Genomic DNA, 12,874 nt, shown 5'->3' with positions numbered 1-12,874 from the left:
ACCAAAAGTCCCTGCTACCCCCAGAGTGGTAGTCACCTCTTCTGACCTGCCCACTGCCAGTCAGCTCCCCACCCCCTCACCTCAGCCTCTACTCTTGCAGATGCCTGTTCACACCATCCTTTGAGAGTATAACCCCAGTCAGCCTGCTTTCTTCTTATCTACCATCTGAGAGCTCTCTGAGGATCTGTGGCTTGTCTCTGTCCTAAGGGTGAAGATGGATGACAGGTGCTACCCAGTGATCTTCCCAGATGCACGCAATTTCCGCCCCTTCACTTCTGATTCTCTGGCTGCAATTGAGAAGCGGATCACCATCCAAAAGGAGAAAAAAAAAACTAAGGAGAAAACAGGGGACGAACCCCCACCTCGGCCTCAGCTTGACCTGCGGGCCTCAAGGAAGTTGCCCAAGCTCTATGGTGACATTCCCTGTGAGCTGATAGCAAAGCCCCTGGAAGACTTGGATCCATTCTACAGAAATCATAAGGTGCTGGGATGTTCTAACCATGCAGTTATAACTGGTGTTACAGATTTTCCAACCCTGGGGTTTGCAGAGGGCAGGCTGTATCTTTCCTTTGCGCTCACCTCCTGTTATTGCCTTCACAGTCTTGAGAACCTCTCTGTCTCAGTTTCTCTCTGCAGTGCATGTATTGAGAAAGAAGGACAAAGAACCACAGACAGATTAAAAGGAGAACAGAGAAAACACAAATGGTATCTGGAGAGGGAACTGTACTAGCAGTCCCAGAAGTTAGGTATAGACCATTTCAAGAGATTTGCTAATTTATGGCTCTGGACCAGTCATTTCACAAACCTTCATTTTCTTAATTTGAGAAATGATAATAATGCCTGATGTTCCCACCCTATGGCATAGACATGCTAAGAAAGCACCATAACTGTAAAGCACTATGCTGTCCAGAAATGCTCATTTCAGCAATAAGATATTACCTTAAAAAGCTCTTTGACAATAGGCTTCTTAGGCTATTAAATAAAATTAATGAAGGTCAAATGAATACTTGATACATAGTAGGAGCTCAATAACTAAAGTCTAAGAAAATGATAACCAAGCAGATTGTATATAAATGCACATGCAGATTATATGTAAATCCAATGTGCTTATGTGAAACCTTGCTGTTTCATCTACCAGGATGTAGTTTTTCCAGGGAAATTCTAGTAAAATTTCCTTAAGAAGGCTTCTGACTATAAAAATGTGAACTTTGGGCTCTTCTGATAGCCTCTCTAGAGCCTAGGGCTGTGAGCACAGTTTTTTGCAGACTATCCCCTTTCTAGAAAGGCTCAGAAGACCTTGCCATCATCATCTCACTGTGCGATCCAGCAGATGATGCATACCCCACCCCCTTGTCAGATTGAGGCTGGGGGTGGAGGAAAGGGAAGCCTTAGAAATTATGGGGTGCTGAGAGAATATTTTGTTAGCAACTGTGAATAACTGACTTCACAAAGAAAGGTTGCTTAGTTTGCATGTCTTTAAATTTAGAGAGACTTAGGGTTACCAGGACAAATGAAAACCATGTGCAGAGAGGAAAGTAGAGTGCAAGTAGAAAAGACAGACAAGGGGAAGAGAAATGACAGAGCAAAACACTGTAACATTTCTCCTTCTCTTGATGCCCCCAAATTCCAGGGGCTTGTTGGAAATGAGTTAACTGCTGGAGGTCTCCCTTTGCCTTAATGCTGCATAGGAGACTCATGAGTCAGGCATCATCTTGGTGTGCTGCAGACAGTCCTGGGAAGAAAGGCTCTATTCCAGCCTAGGGGGATATTCTAGGACCACCTCTTTTCACCCCTTCCCTTTAAGACATGACATTTGTTAAGAGCTCTGCACACCCATGATCTCACATGGCCAGTGCTCTTGACAGTCATGTGAGGTATGTGTAGTCATACTTAGCACTTCACCTTACAGATGAGGAAACCAAAGCCTGGGGAGATGGGGAGTTTGTTTATGCCTACTCAAATAGCCAGTGAGTGGTGGAGCAACACAAGGGCTTTTTCTATAGTTCCAGCCCATGTCCTCTTAAGAGGGTCCTGTTTTTTTTTTTTTTTTTTTTGTAGAGACAGAGTCTCGTTTTATGGCCCTCGGTAGAGTGCCATGGCCTCACACAGCTCACAGCAACCTCCAACTCCTGGGCTTAAGCGATTCTCTTGCCTCAGCCTCCCGAGTAGCTGGGACTACAGGCGCCCGCCGCAATGCCCGGCTATTTTTTGGTTGCAGTTTGGCCGGGGCCGGGTTTGAACCCGCCACTCTCGGTATATGGGGCCGGCGCCCTACCGACTGAGCCACAGGCGCCGCCCAAGAGGGTCCTGTTTTGAAGAGCAATCAGTAAAAGGAGTGAAGTTGTGTCAGCAAGCAGGCAGAAGGAACCAGTACCTACCATTTTAATCATTAAAGCCCTGGCAAGTATAGTTAAATACACCATTAGTTAAAATATTTACAGCATTAAGAAGAAGCATCAATAAAATATCAAAACCAAAGGGCACAGAAGCAAAGTTATATCATGCCACCTATCAATCTGGGGTGACTCACTCAAAGAGAGGTTTGCTTCTGTCCTAAAATTCTCTGTCTATTCAAAGGAAGGGCACAGCATCCCTGAAGCAGGTGTTAGACTCCTGGAATCATAGCTTTTAAAGAGCTCTGCATCTTGTTTCATTGCTTTGGAGGCAAAGGAAAATATCCTAGTCCACTATTTTCCCTTCTACTATTTTCCCTTACAAGGCCAGTAAGTTCCAGCAACTCAACTAAAAGAAGGTTAAAGGCTGGCAGTGGCTGAAATACTAGAACCTGAGTCAAGGCAGAACTTGCTCAGGTGTCTTTGATTCTGGGAGCCAAGGGCTGTCTTGGTCAAGTACTACTTTTTGTAAATCTGAAAGGAGTTGTGAGATGAGAGACAGGAGTGAACCTCATTCTGTGAAGGCTTTTGTAATTGATGGATTTGGGAATACATAAGGGGACAGTCTGATTAGAATTAACTGGAAAGAGGGAAGTCTTCAGTGTTGATGTGAGTGACAGGTTGTTGTCCAGGGGCTGCTTCTTTCCCAGAGCCCAGGAAGGCTAGAAGGAAATGAGATAGGTACAGTGTTCTTCAATAGGGCTCAACCGGGAACTTTGGGTGGGACAAGGTACCATTTGCAGGTCTGTTCTGGGTTTGGCATCCCTGGACCTTCCCACTAAAAGCTGGTAGAGCCCCCAGTCATTGTGACAGATGACCCAAACACTCATGGACATTTCCAAATGCCTTCTGTAGGGGCAGCATCCTCCTCTACCAGCAGTTAAGACCAACAGGCAGATTTGCCTCCATGCCCATGGTGAGAATGGGAGAGCAAGTCTGGGAACCTTGGTGACCTTTTTTTTTAAAGATCATCAAGGTTGGAATTTATTGGTTATTTTATGCTCAGATCAGAGGCACAACAAAATGGACTCTCTTAAATTAAGGTCACTTAGTATTCTGAGATTCATTACAAACTTTTCATTAATAATCAACTTTCTCTTCAAATTCTCTTCTAATATTGGTCTCTGCAGATACATACCATGGAGTACAATATTAGGGGTTTTGCTTTCCCCAATTACTACTCTATACTTCTATTTTTGGTATTTTTAGAGCTTCTATTTCCTATCTCTGGTTCCTCCAGAGTATCCCATCAGGTGAATAGACCACAGCCTAACACTTATCTTGAGGGGCTATATGAGGGTTCTACTGGTCTCCAGAGTCACAGGTAACTGATCAGAAAGACTCTGAAATTAGAAGCAGTGGTTCTCATAAGCCAAATCAGGCCTCAACCCATGGTCCTACTGAACTTTTGCTAAATGAATTGATGATAAATATTGTTTTGTCACTGCATTTAATTCCTATTGTGTTTGATTTTTTGCAGACATTTATGGTTCTGAACAAAAAAAGAACAATCTACCGCTTCAGCGCCAAGCGTGCCTTGTTCATTTTGGGGCCTTTCAATTCAATCAGAAGTTTTGCCATTAGAATCTCGGTCCATTCATATCCTTTTATTGAACCTTTTGCTAAGTCCAGGTTAAGGGAAAAGTGTACGAGATCTAGGGTGTTCACATGTTTGTTGAGTGGAGGCAAATAGCTCATTATTTCCATATATATTGGCCAAGTGCCTATGGCTGCATGGCAGGAACAATGTTGGATTCTGGGTGTGAACAAGATGTGGGGGGTGGGTCCTGCCCTGGGGTCCTGGGGCTCAGAAAGAGATAGACCAAAAGGCAGGCAATTTCTTTACTGAGGTCAGTAGTACGGAAGTGGCCACATGGAGAGGTACTGCTGTGCTTTAGAGGCATCAAGGGTGGCTTCTTGATGGAAAGAACATGTAGTTGACACCCAAACATGGGTTGCAAACTGGCAATCCATGCACCACATTTAGCTGATAAATCTATTGTGTTGGACCTACATAGTATTTAACACTTTTCAGAAACATTTTCTAACATGGATACTCTAGATTTCCAGCTTTTCTTGAAAAATGGAACCTCTGGCAAGAGTAGGCCATATTCCTATGTGGCAAAAATTGGTGTAGTGAGAAACTGATACCTTCTCTAGAAGGAGGGTGTAAATTCTGCTTCACTTCATCTATACCCCTCCTGTGGCCCAACAGCAGCCCATTGTACCCTTTATGAGACTTTCCAGGCTCTTAAGACTTAGATTTTTGAAGCTCAGTCTAAAAGGATAAAGGCAGATAGGAATTTTTCAAACATTTCTGATATATGCAAAGGGTGGAGGAGATATTTGGCAGTTTTAGACAGGGGAGGAGAAAAAGACATGGATTGGTAGACATAAAATACTGATGAGAATGGTGATGAATAACTATTTAGGTAAGGGTTCCCTAGAAATAGAGCCTGAGATGGAGATTCTTATTTAGGTGATTTAATGGAGGAGCATCCTGTGGTGAAGGAGACAGGAAAGAGGTTGGGCAAAAGGCAGAGCCAAGCAAGGATGTGGTCTCAGCTGGGTCTGTGTCAGCATGTTCCCACGGCTAACTCTGGATCGTGCATTGTCTAATTTTCAAGCAAGGGTCTGAGTCAGCCAGACATGAGGAAGAGGGAGTGTAGCTCTCCAGGTGAGGAGGCTGACATTCAGAGAAGACAGAGGAGGAGATAGTTCTCAGCCAACACTTACAGTCAGGGGATAGATGCACCTACAGAAAAGGGGACCTGGAGGGGCGCCCACAGCCTTCACCACAATACAATGACACATGCCACATGCAGTGTATCTGCCTTAACGGATGCTGGCCACATTGTTCAGCATGTTCATCATCTGCACCGTTATCATCAACTGTGTGTTCATGGCGAGATGTGGTAGTAAGGACAATAATAGCACAGAAACTCACAGTGCTGAGTAAGTGTTTTCCCTTAACTCACCTGTGCTAAGGTTCTCAACAAAAACAACTAAAAGAGTTATGATTACAATAGAGTTTATAGAAAGAGAGAAAGAAGTCACTAATAATCCCAATTCCCCAATACTAATGACGGCAGAGTCAGTTTTATTTTCGTACGTATTTTAACAATTGTCTTTAGAAGTTTTTTAAAATTACATTTATAATAAACACATAAGATTTTAGGTTTAGATTTAAGTAGTTCTTTTTGTGTTTATATAAGAATTGATTTTGATGGCTATACAATATTTTATCAGAATAAACCATTATATTCTTATCTAATATTTTAGTAACATAAATGGCATTGTCACAAGTATCTTTTGGCATAAAGCTATTTTTAAATTATTATTTTGTCAGGATAGATTCTTAAAAATGGAATTCCTAGATCAAAAAATGCATTTTAATGCTTTAAAAATATATATAGATAAAATATTTTTCAAAAAGCTTTTATCATTTTACTTTGCTACCAGCAGTATATTTTAATAACTAATCATATTTTATTTTTGCCAACATTAAATTTTTTCTCTAATTTATGGAATTAACATATTTAAATTTCTTTAATTTCCAGATGGCTTAGACTTTTTTTTATGGTTTTGCATGTGAATTGTGTATTCCCATCTCTGCCCATGTATTGTTCTTATTTATTTCCTGATCAGTTTGAATGAATTCTTTATATATTTAAAGTATTAATGTTTTGTCATTTTAATTGGCTTTCAAGACATACAAGTTCATTTTTTAACTCAGAAAGCTTTATAGATTGGTAAATATTTTCCTCTATATCTAGTTTTTCTACTGTAACATATTTACTACTTTAATCTTTCAGGAATAGATTAAATAATAAATTCAGCAAGTAGATCTTTTTTTTTATCACATACTTAAATGTATGGTGAATATTTTCTGTATGATGAAAATCATTGCAATCAACATTTAAACCATTTCTATTACCACAAAAAATTTCCTCATGCCTCTTTAGAGTCAATACCCTGACCCCCATTCCTAGCCCCAGGCAAAAACTGATTTGCTTCTGTCATTCTAGACTAGATTGCCCTTTCTAGAATGTTATATATATGGAATCATATCATATGTATTATGCCACACTTTTGTGTCTGGTTTCTTTCACTTAGCATAATGCTTTGAGATGCACCCATGTTGTTGTGTATGTCACTAATTATTTTTCCTTTTTGTTGCTGAGAAAAAACAGCAAAAAAAAAATATATTATATATAATATATCTATATCTATATATTATATATAGATATATATTATCTATATCTATATTATATATATATATATATATATATATATATATATATATATATATATATATATGGCACTGTGATTTTTTCAGGAGACAGCATAGCCAGGAACCTCCATGGTCATTATTCCAAACTTAGTTACTTTTGGTGATCACCTGATTGTTTTCTCTGCATTCAGATCCTGTCAGGTTGGAATCTTAAAGCTCACAAGAATCTTTCAGGGGCAGGTCTCACAGTGCCTCCCTGACTCCAGTTCCCCTGGGGTACAGGAGTGCCTCAGCCTGTCCCAAGAGTAGAGTTCTGATCCCAGCAGGCAGAATTAAGATGGCCATCCTTTAGGCCCCTGCAAAGATCTTCTACTGCCCTTCCCACAGTGACAGCCACCTGGCCTCCGCAACCTTCTCAGTATGGCTGCCTCACCAGCCACCAAACCTATGGCAAGTCCACTCTAACTGCCATTCAAATCTGGTTGCTGTGTACTGTTCAAGTCCACCCACTCTTCCAAGCTTTCCACTCAATGCACGGCTTCCCCCAACAACTGAAAACTCCAGAAAGGCTTCGTCCCATCCTGGGCCTCTGTGGGCAGTCCGCTGATAAAAGCCAGTTGCAATCGCTTGCCTAATTCATTAGATTTCCACAGCTCTAGATCATATGCTGTATCCAGCTCACCATCTCCTCACTGTTTACTTTGATTTTAATTTGCTCTTCTGTTTCTAGCTTTTTAGGTAGAAGCTTAAAAAGTTGGTTTACGTCTTTCTTCTTATACAATTGTATAAAGCTATAAATTTTTGTCTAAGAACTGTTTTAGTTGCATCCTACAGATTTCAATACATTTTGTTTTGTGATTTTATTACCTTTCAGTTAAAAATATTTCCTACTAATTCCTCATGATTTCTTCTTTGTTTCATGTGTTATTCAAAAGTATGTTTTTAAAATTTCCAAATGTTTCATGTTTCTCTACTTGTCAGATTTTTATTGATTTTTAATTTAATTTAGTTCTGGTTAAAGAATATATTCTGTAGAATTCTAATTTTTCAAATCAAGTCTCATTGTTTTAGAGTCTTTCTTGGGAAAAGTTTCACATACATTTGAAACAATAACTGTATTCTGCAGTTATTAGGTATGATATTCTATAAACAGGTTAAGGTGGCTGACATTATTTAGGTCTTTTATATCTATACCAATTTTTTACCTACTGCTTTTAGGAATTACTGAAAGAGAGGCTTGAAATATCCAGCTATGATTGTGAATTTGTCTATTTTTTTCACTCTTTCTGAAAAATTTTGCTTTGTGCATTTTGAAGCACTATTATTAGGCACATACAGACTCACAATTATTGCACTTTCCTGAATGTATATATTCTTTCATCATTATTAAATGTCTTTTTTGTCTCTAGTTATACTCATTTTAAGGTTTGTTGATTTTTTTGTTTTTTTTTGTCTTTACTTTGATCTTTTTTTTTTTTTTATTGTTGGGGATTCATTGAGGGTACAGAGAACCAGGTTATGCTGATTGCATAACCCTTATAATTGTGTCCTGCCCCTAAGAGGTGTGTCACATACCACTTAAAGTTTGTTTTGTCTGATACTAATATAATCACTTCAGCTTTCTTTTGCTCTTTATTTGTACGATATATCTTTTCTCATCCCTTTACTCTCAAACTGTTTATGTCTTTGAACTTATAGTGTGTCTCTTATAAAACAGCATATAGTTAGTTGGGTTTTGATTTTTATGCAATCTATCAATCCAATATCTTTGCCTTTTGATGGAATGTTTAGTCCATTTAGATTTTATATATATATATACATACCTTAATAGTTAGATTTAAGCCTATCATTTTTTATTTTTTTTTATTTATCTCATCCTATTTCCTTTGCTACTTCATTGATCTTTCATTGCTGCCTCCTTTTTTTTAATCAGGTATAGCTTAGTATTTCACTTCAATCCTCTACTGGCTTTTTAGATTTAAACTTGTGCATTAATTTTTAGTGGTTGCCCAGGAATTAATATATGTATTCTTAATTTATCATAATACACTTAGAGTTAATATTGAATCATCTCAGGTAAAATACAAATTCTTGTCACAGTTTTCTTTTCTGTTTGTTATGTTGTCATTTACTCATATCAACATACACAACAAACTCAACAACATCATTTATAACTTTTGCTTTACATGGAAACTTGTCTTTTAAAGACATCTCTTCCTATGGATCAAAGTTAATCTTTCTTTCAACCTGAACAACTTTCTTTCATATTTCTTGTGGTTCAGTTATTTGGCAACACATTCCCAATTTATATTGATCTGAAATGCCTTTATTTTATATTAATTTTTGAGCAATAGCTTCATTATAAATAGAATTTATAATGTTTCACATTTTTTTTGGCACTTTGTCATTCCCTTATTTTCTAACCCCCATTGTTTATCTGTCTCCACTTGCTTACAGGATTTCCTCCCTAGATTTCTAATTGCTTTGCCAGCTTTGAACCCCATCCTCTGCCATCTTAAATCTTCAGGGCTGAAGCCACTTACCAATGTTGAGGTGTGAGGAGGAATTTGGAAAACATTCTCAGACCAAAAATGTTAAACATTCTCACAATTCTTATACATCACATTACTTTCCTTTAAAATGAATCTCTGCTTCAGTTTCTGCCTCCTTTTGTTTATTTTCCAGGGTCTTTCAATAGCTGTCCATATATATTTTGCTCACTTTAATACTCATTATCATAGAAGAGTTTGCCCAACTGCTTTATACCTCCATCACCGGAAGCAGTTGTCAATTGTCTCTTTAATTTTGCTTTGGGTGATTTTTTTCTCATGTAGTAAAATTTAACAAACTTTCTCCTTTTGCCTGTGGATTTTGATTTGTAGTTAAAAAGACTTTCTCTATCCTTAAATTTTTAAAGAATGTTCCCACATTTTCTTATAGGGCTTTTATGGTTTCTTTTTTAAAAAAACTTAAATCTTGACAGCAACCAAAGCAAATACACAACTATCAGAATGGGAAAACATATTTGCATATTATGAATTGGACAAATCTTGCTAACTAGAATCTACAAAGAACTCAAATTAAGCAACAACCACCACCACCACCACCACCACAACAACAACAAAACCAACAATCCCCTCTATCAATAGGCAAGAGAGATGAATAGAATCTTCTCTAAAGAAGACAGATGAATGGCTAACAAACATATGAAAAAATGTTCGTTGTCCCTAATTATCAGAGAAATGCAAATCAACCCAGAGATATCACCTAACCCCAGTGAGAAAAGCCCGCATCACAAAGCTGCAGATGCTGGTATGGTTTTGGAAAGAAGGGAACACTTTTGCACTGCTGGTTGGACTGCAAACTAATACAATCCTTTTGGAAGGAAGTATGGAGAATCCTCAACAAACTCAACCTAGACCTCCCATTTGATCCTGCAATCCTATTACCGGGCATCTACTCAGAAGAAAAAAAATCATTTTATCATAAGGACATTTGCACTAGACTGTTATTGCAGCTCAATTTACAATTGCCAGATTGTGGAAACAACCTAAATGACTACCAATCCAGGAATGGATTAACAAGCTGTGGTATATGTATACCATATAATACTATACGGCTACTAAAAAGGATGGTGGCTTTACATCTTTTGTATTAATTTGGATGGAATTGAAATACATTTTTCTTAGTAAAGCATCATAAGAATGGAGAAGCAAGAATCCCATATACTCAATTTTGATATGAGGACAATTGATGCTAGTACATTGTAAGGGGAGGAGGAATGGGAGAGAAGAGAGAGAAAAGGAGGGAGGGGAATGTGAGGCCATGGTGTGTGACTCATCTCTCAGGGGCAGGACACTATTAATAGAGGGAATTCACCCAGCAAATGAAAGCAGTATAACCTGGCTCATTGTACCCTCAATGATTCCCCAACAATTACAAAAAAAAAAAAAAAGAACAAAACAAAAACCTTAAATATGTAATTAATTGGAATTTATCCAATTATAGAAAGTGATAAGTAGATCAACCTTCAAATTTCCATTTCAGATGTTTTTTTCCATGCCTTAACACCATCTATTAAGTAGCCCACCTTCTCTGACTCAAAATGTTACTCATGTATTTGGATCTATTTCTGGATTTTCTCTTCTGTTCCAATGTCTGAACTTTCTTATACTAGAACCATACTTTTTTTATCAAGGTATTTTATGTTGTAACATGTAGAAGTGCTGGAGACTTCATGTCATTTTTCCTTCTTTGAAGAAGTTTTTCAGCTCCTGTTGGTTTAATTTTCCACATGAATTTTATAATCAGCTTAATTAGTTTTACTGAAATAATGATAAAATTTATAAATTATCCTAGAGGGAACTGGAATCTTTATGATGTTGGAAATCATTGAGCTCATGCTATGTCTTTCATTTGTTAAAATCTTCTTTGTCCTTCAGAATTGCTTTAACGGTTTCTTCATATAGATCACCCACACTTCTTGTCAAATTTATGTTTGTGGATTTTATTATTTTTAGTTGCCATTATAAATGTAATCTTTTATTATATCTTGTAACTAATTGCTGCTGTTATATAAAACTATTGATATACATCAATATTATATATAAACATTATATACATATAATATTTTTGTGCTATCTTTGATAAAATTTGTTGTTAACGTTATGTTTCTTCTCTTGATGATTTGCACGGCTTCTCATCTTTTCCATGTCTTGAAATGTTTTCTGTGTTATGGAAATGAACCATTCTGGCAAGGAAAGGAAAGGAGAGAGAGGAAAAGGAAAGGAAAAGAGAGAGAATATTATCCAGTAAAATCATTTATATAATTCATATCTGAAAATATTTTTCTGGGGATGGAGTATGGTATAAGGAATTACATAGAGGAATGAAAAAATTTATTAATAACTTGTTAAATTTTTCCTTGGTAATTGATCCTCTTTAGTTTTAAGATTCTTCCGAGGCTGTGTGGTGGCTTAACCCCGTAATTCCAGCACTCTGGGAAGCTAAGGTGGTAGGATTGTTTGAGTTCAGTTCGAGACCACCCTCAGCAAGAGCAAGACCACAACCCTGTTGCTACTAAAAATAGAAAACATTAACCTGGCCTTGTGGTGGGTGCCTATAGTCCCAGATACTTGGGAGGCTGAGGCAAGAGGATCACTTGAGCTCAAGAGTTTGAAGTTGCTATGATCCATGATGATGCCATGGTACTCAATCCAGGGTGACAGAGTAAGACTGTCTCAAAATATTTTTTTTTTAATATTTTTGCATATCTTTTTCCTCGTTTATCATTTCATTCATATGTTTTCTTTTGTGTGTTTGGTTATGTTATTCTAAATCTCTCTCTTAAATTTCTACTTTTTTACAAGTGTAAAACAGAGATTGTTTCTTTTTTATTAAATCATAAAGAGTATATCATGTGTACATTAATGCATTTATGGGGTATAATGTGCTGATTTTATGTCTGAACACAATAATGACATGAAGTAAGTAAATGAGGTGAGGGATATATTAACCAGTAAGCATTCCAAATTAAATTTCTATTTTATTTCATAATCTTTTTCTTTTACCTTCTTTTATTTCCTTCATCATATATTCATTAGGACTTACCACTTTGTAAATTTAGAATTTGAATGTTTAGTTCATGCATTTTCCTTCATTTGGTAAATAATGAAAATATTTAAAGGGTCAATGCTTATGGCTAGAACTTCCCCTATGCTTTATAAATTTTGTGCAGAATTTCAATTATTAATACTTTCTAAATGTCTTTTGTGTTCTGTTTCTCCTTTCTCCTAGACTGTGTCTTGCAGACTCCTTTTTAAGGATCCTTTTTAAGGGTATTAATAGTAGTGTTCCTGGTGTTGTACTTAGCAAATTCTGAGTATTGTACTAACTCTCCTGCATTAGTTACCCTTGCAGCTATATATTTCCTTTTAGATACTCTAGTAATTCAGAGACCCACTCAGGCTTAGGCAGATTAAAGAAGCTTCTTGTGAGTGGAATGGCTCATCTAACATTTATTAAAAGTGGGGCAGCTTTGGTGCCCATAGCACAGTGGATATGGTGCCAGCCACATACACTGAGGCTAGCAGGTTCAAATCCTGGCCCAGGCCAGCTAAAACAACAACAACTGCTTCAAAAAATAGCCAGCTGTCATGGTGGGTGCCTGTATCCCAGCTACTTGAGAGACTGAGAATTGCTTAAGCCCAAGAGTTTGAAGTTGCTGTGAGCTGTGATGCCACAGCAC

At 37.5% G+C, this 12,874-nt stretch overlaps 1 protein-coding gene across 1 annotated transcript in view; it reads left to right on the top strand.

The window, feature by feature from the left end:
* Positions 1 to 214: 214 nt before the first annotated feature.
* SCN11A (sodium voltage-gated channel alpha subunit 11) overlaps positions 215 to 12,874 on the top strand; it is a 94,254-nt gene continuing 81,594 nt past the window's right edge. Inside the window, exons 1-3 of the mRNA XM_053599839.1 lie at positions 215 to 481; positions 3,874 to 3,992; positions 5,247 to 5,348. Coding sequence (XP_053455814.1) covers positions 215 to 481; positions 3,874 to 3,992; positions 5,247 to 5,348 — 488 coding nt within the window. The remainder of the gene's footprint in view (positions 482 to 3,873; positions 3,993 to 5,246; positions 5,349 to 12,874) is intronic.

Source organism: Nycticebus coucang, chromosome 8 (assembly GCF_027406575.1).
Source record: "Nycticebus coucang isolate mNycCou1 chromosome 8, mNycCou1.pri, whole genome shotgun sequence".
In the NCBI taxonomy this organism is placed as follows: Eukaryota; Metazoa; Chordata; class Mammalia; order Primates; family Lorisidae; genus Nycticebus; species Nycticebus coucang.
The sequence above is the reverse complement of the archived record's forward strand: the minus strand, read 5'-3'. Positions and strand labels throughout refer to the sequence as shown.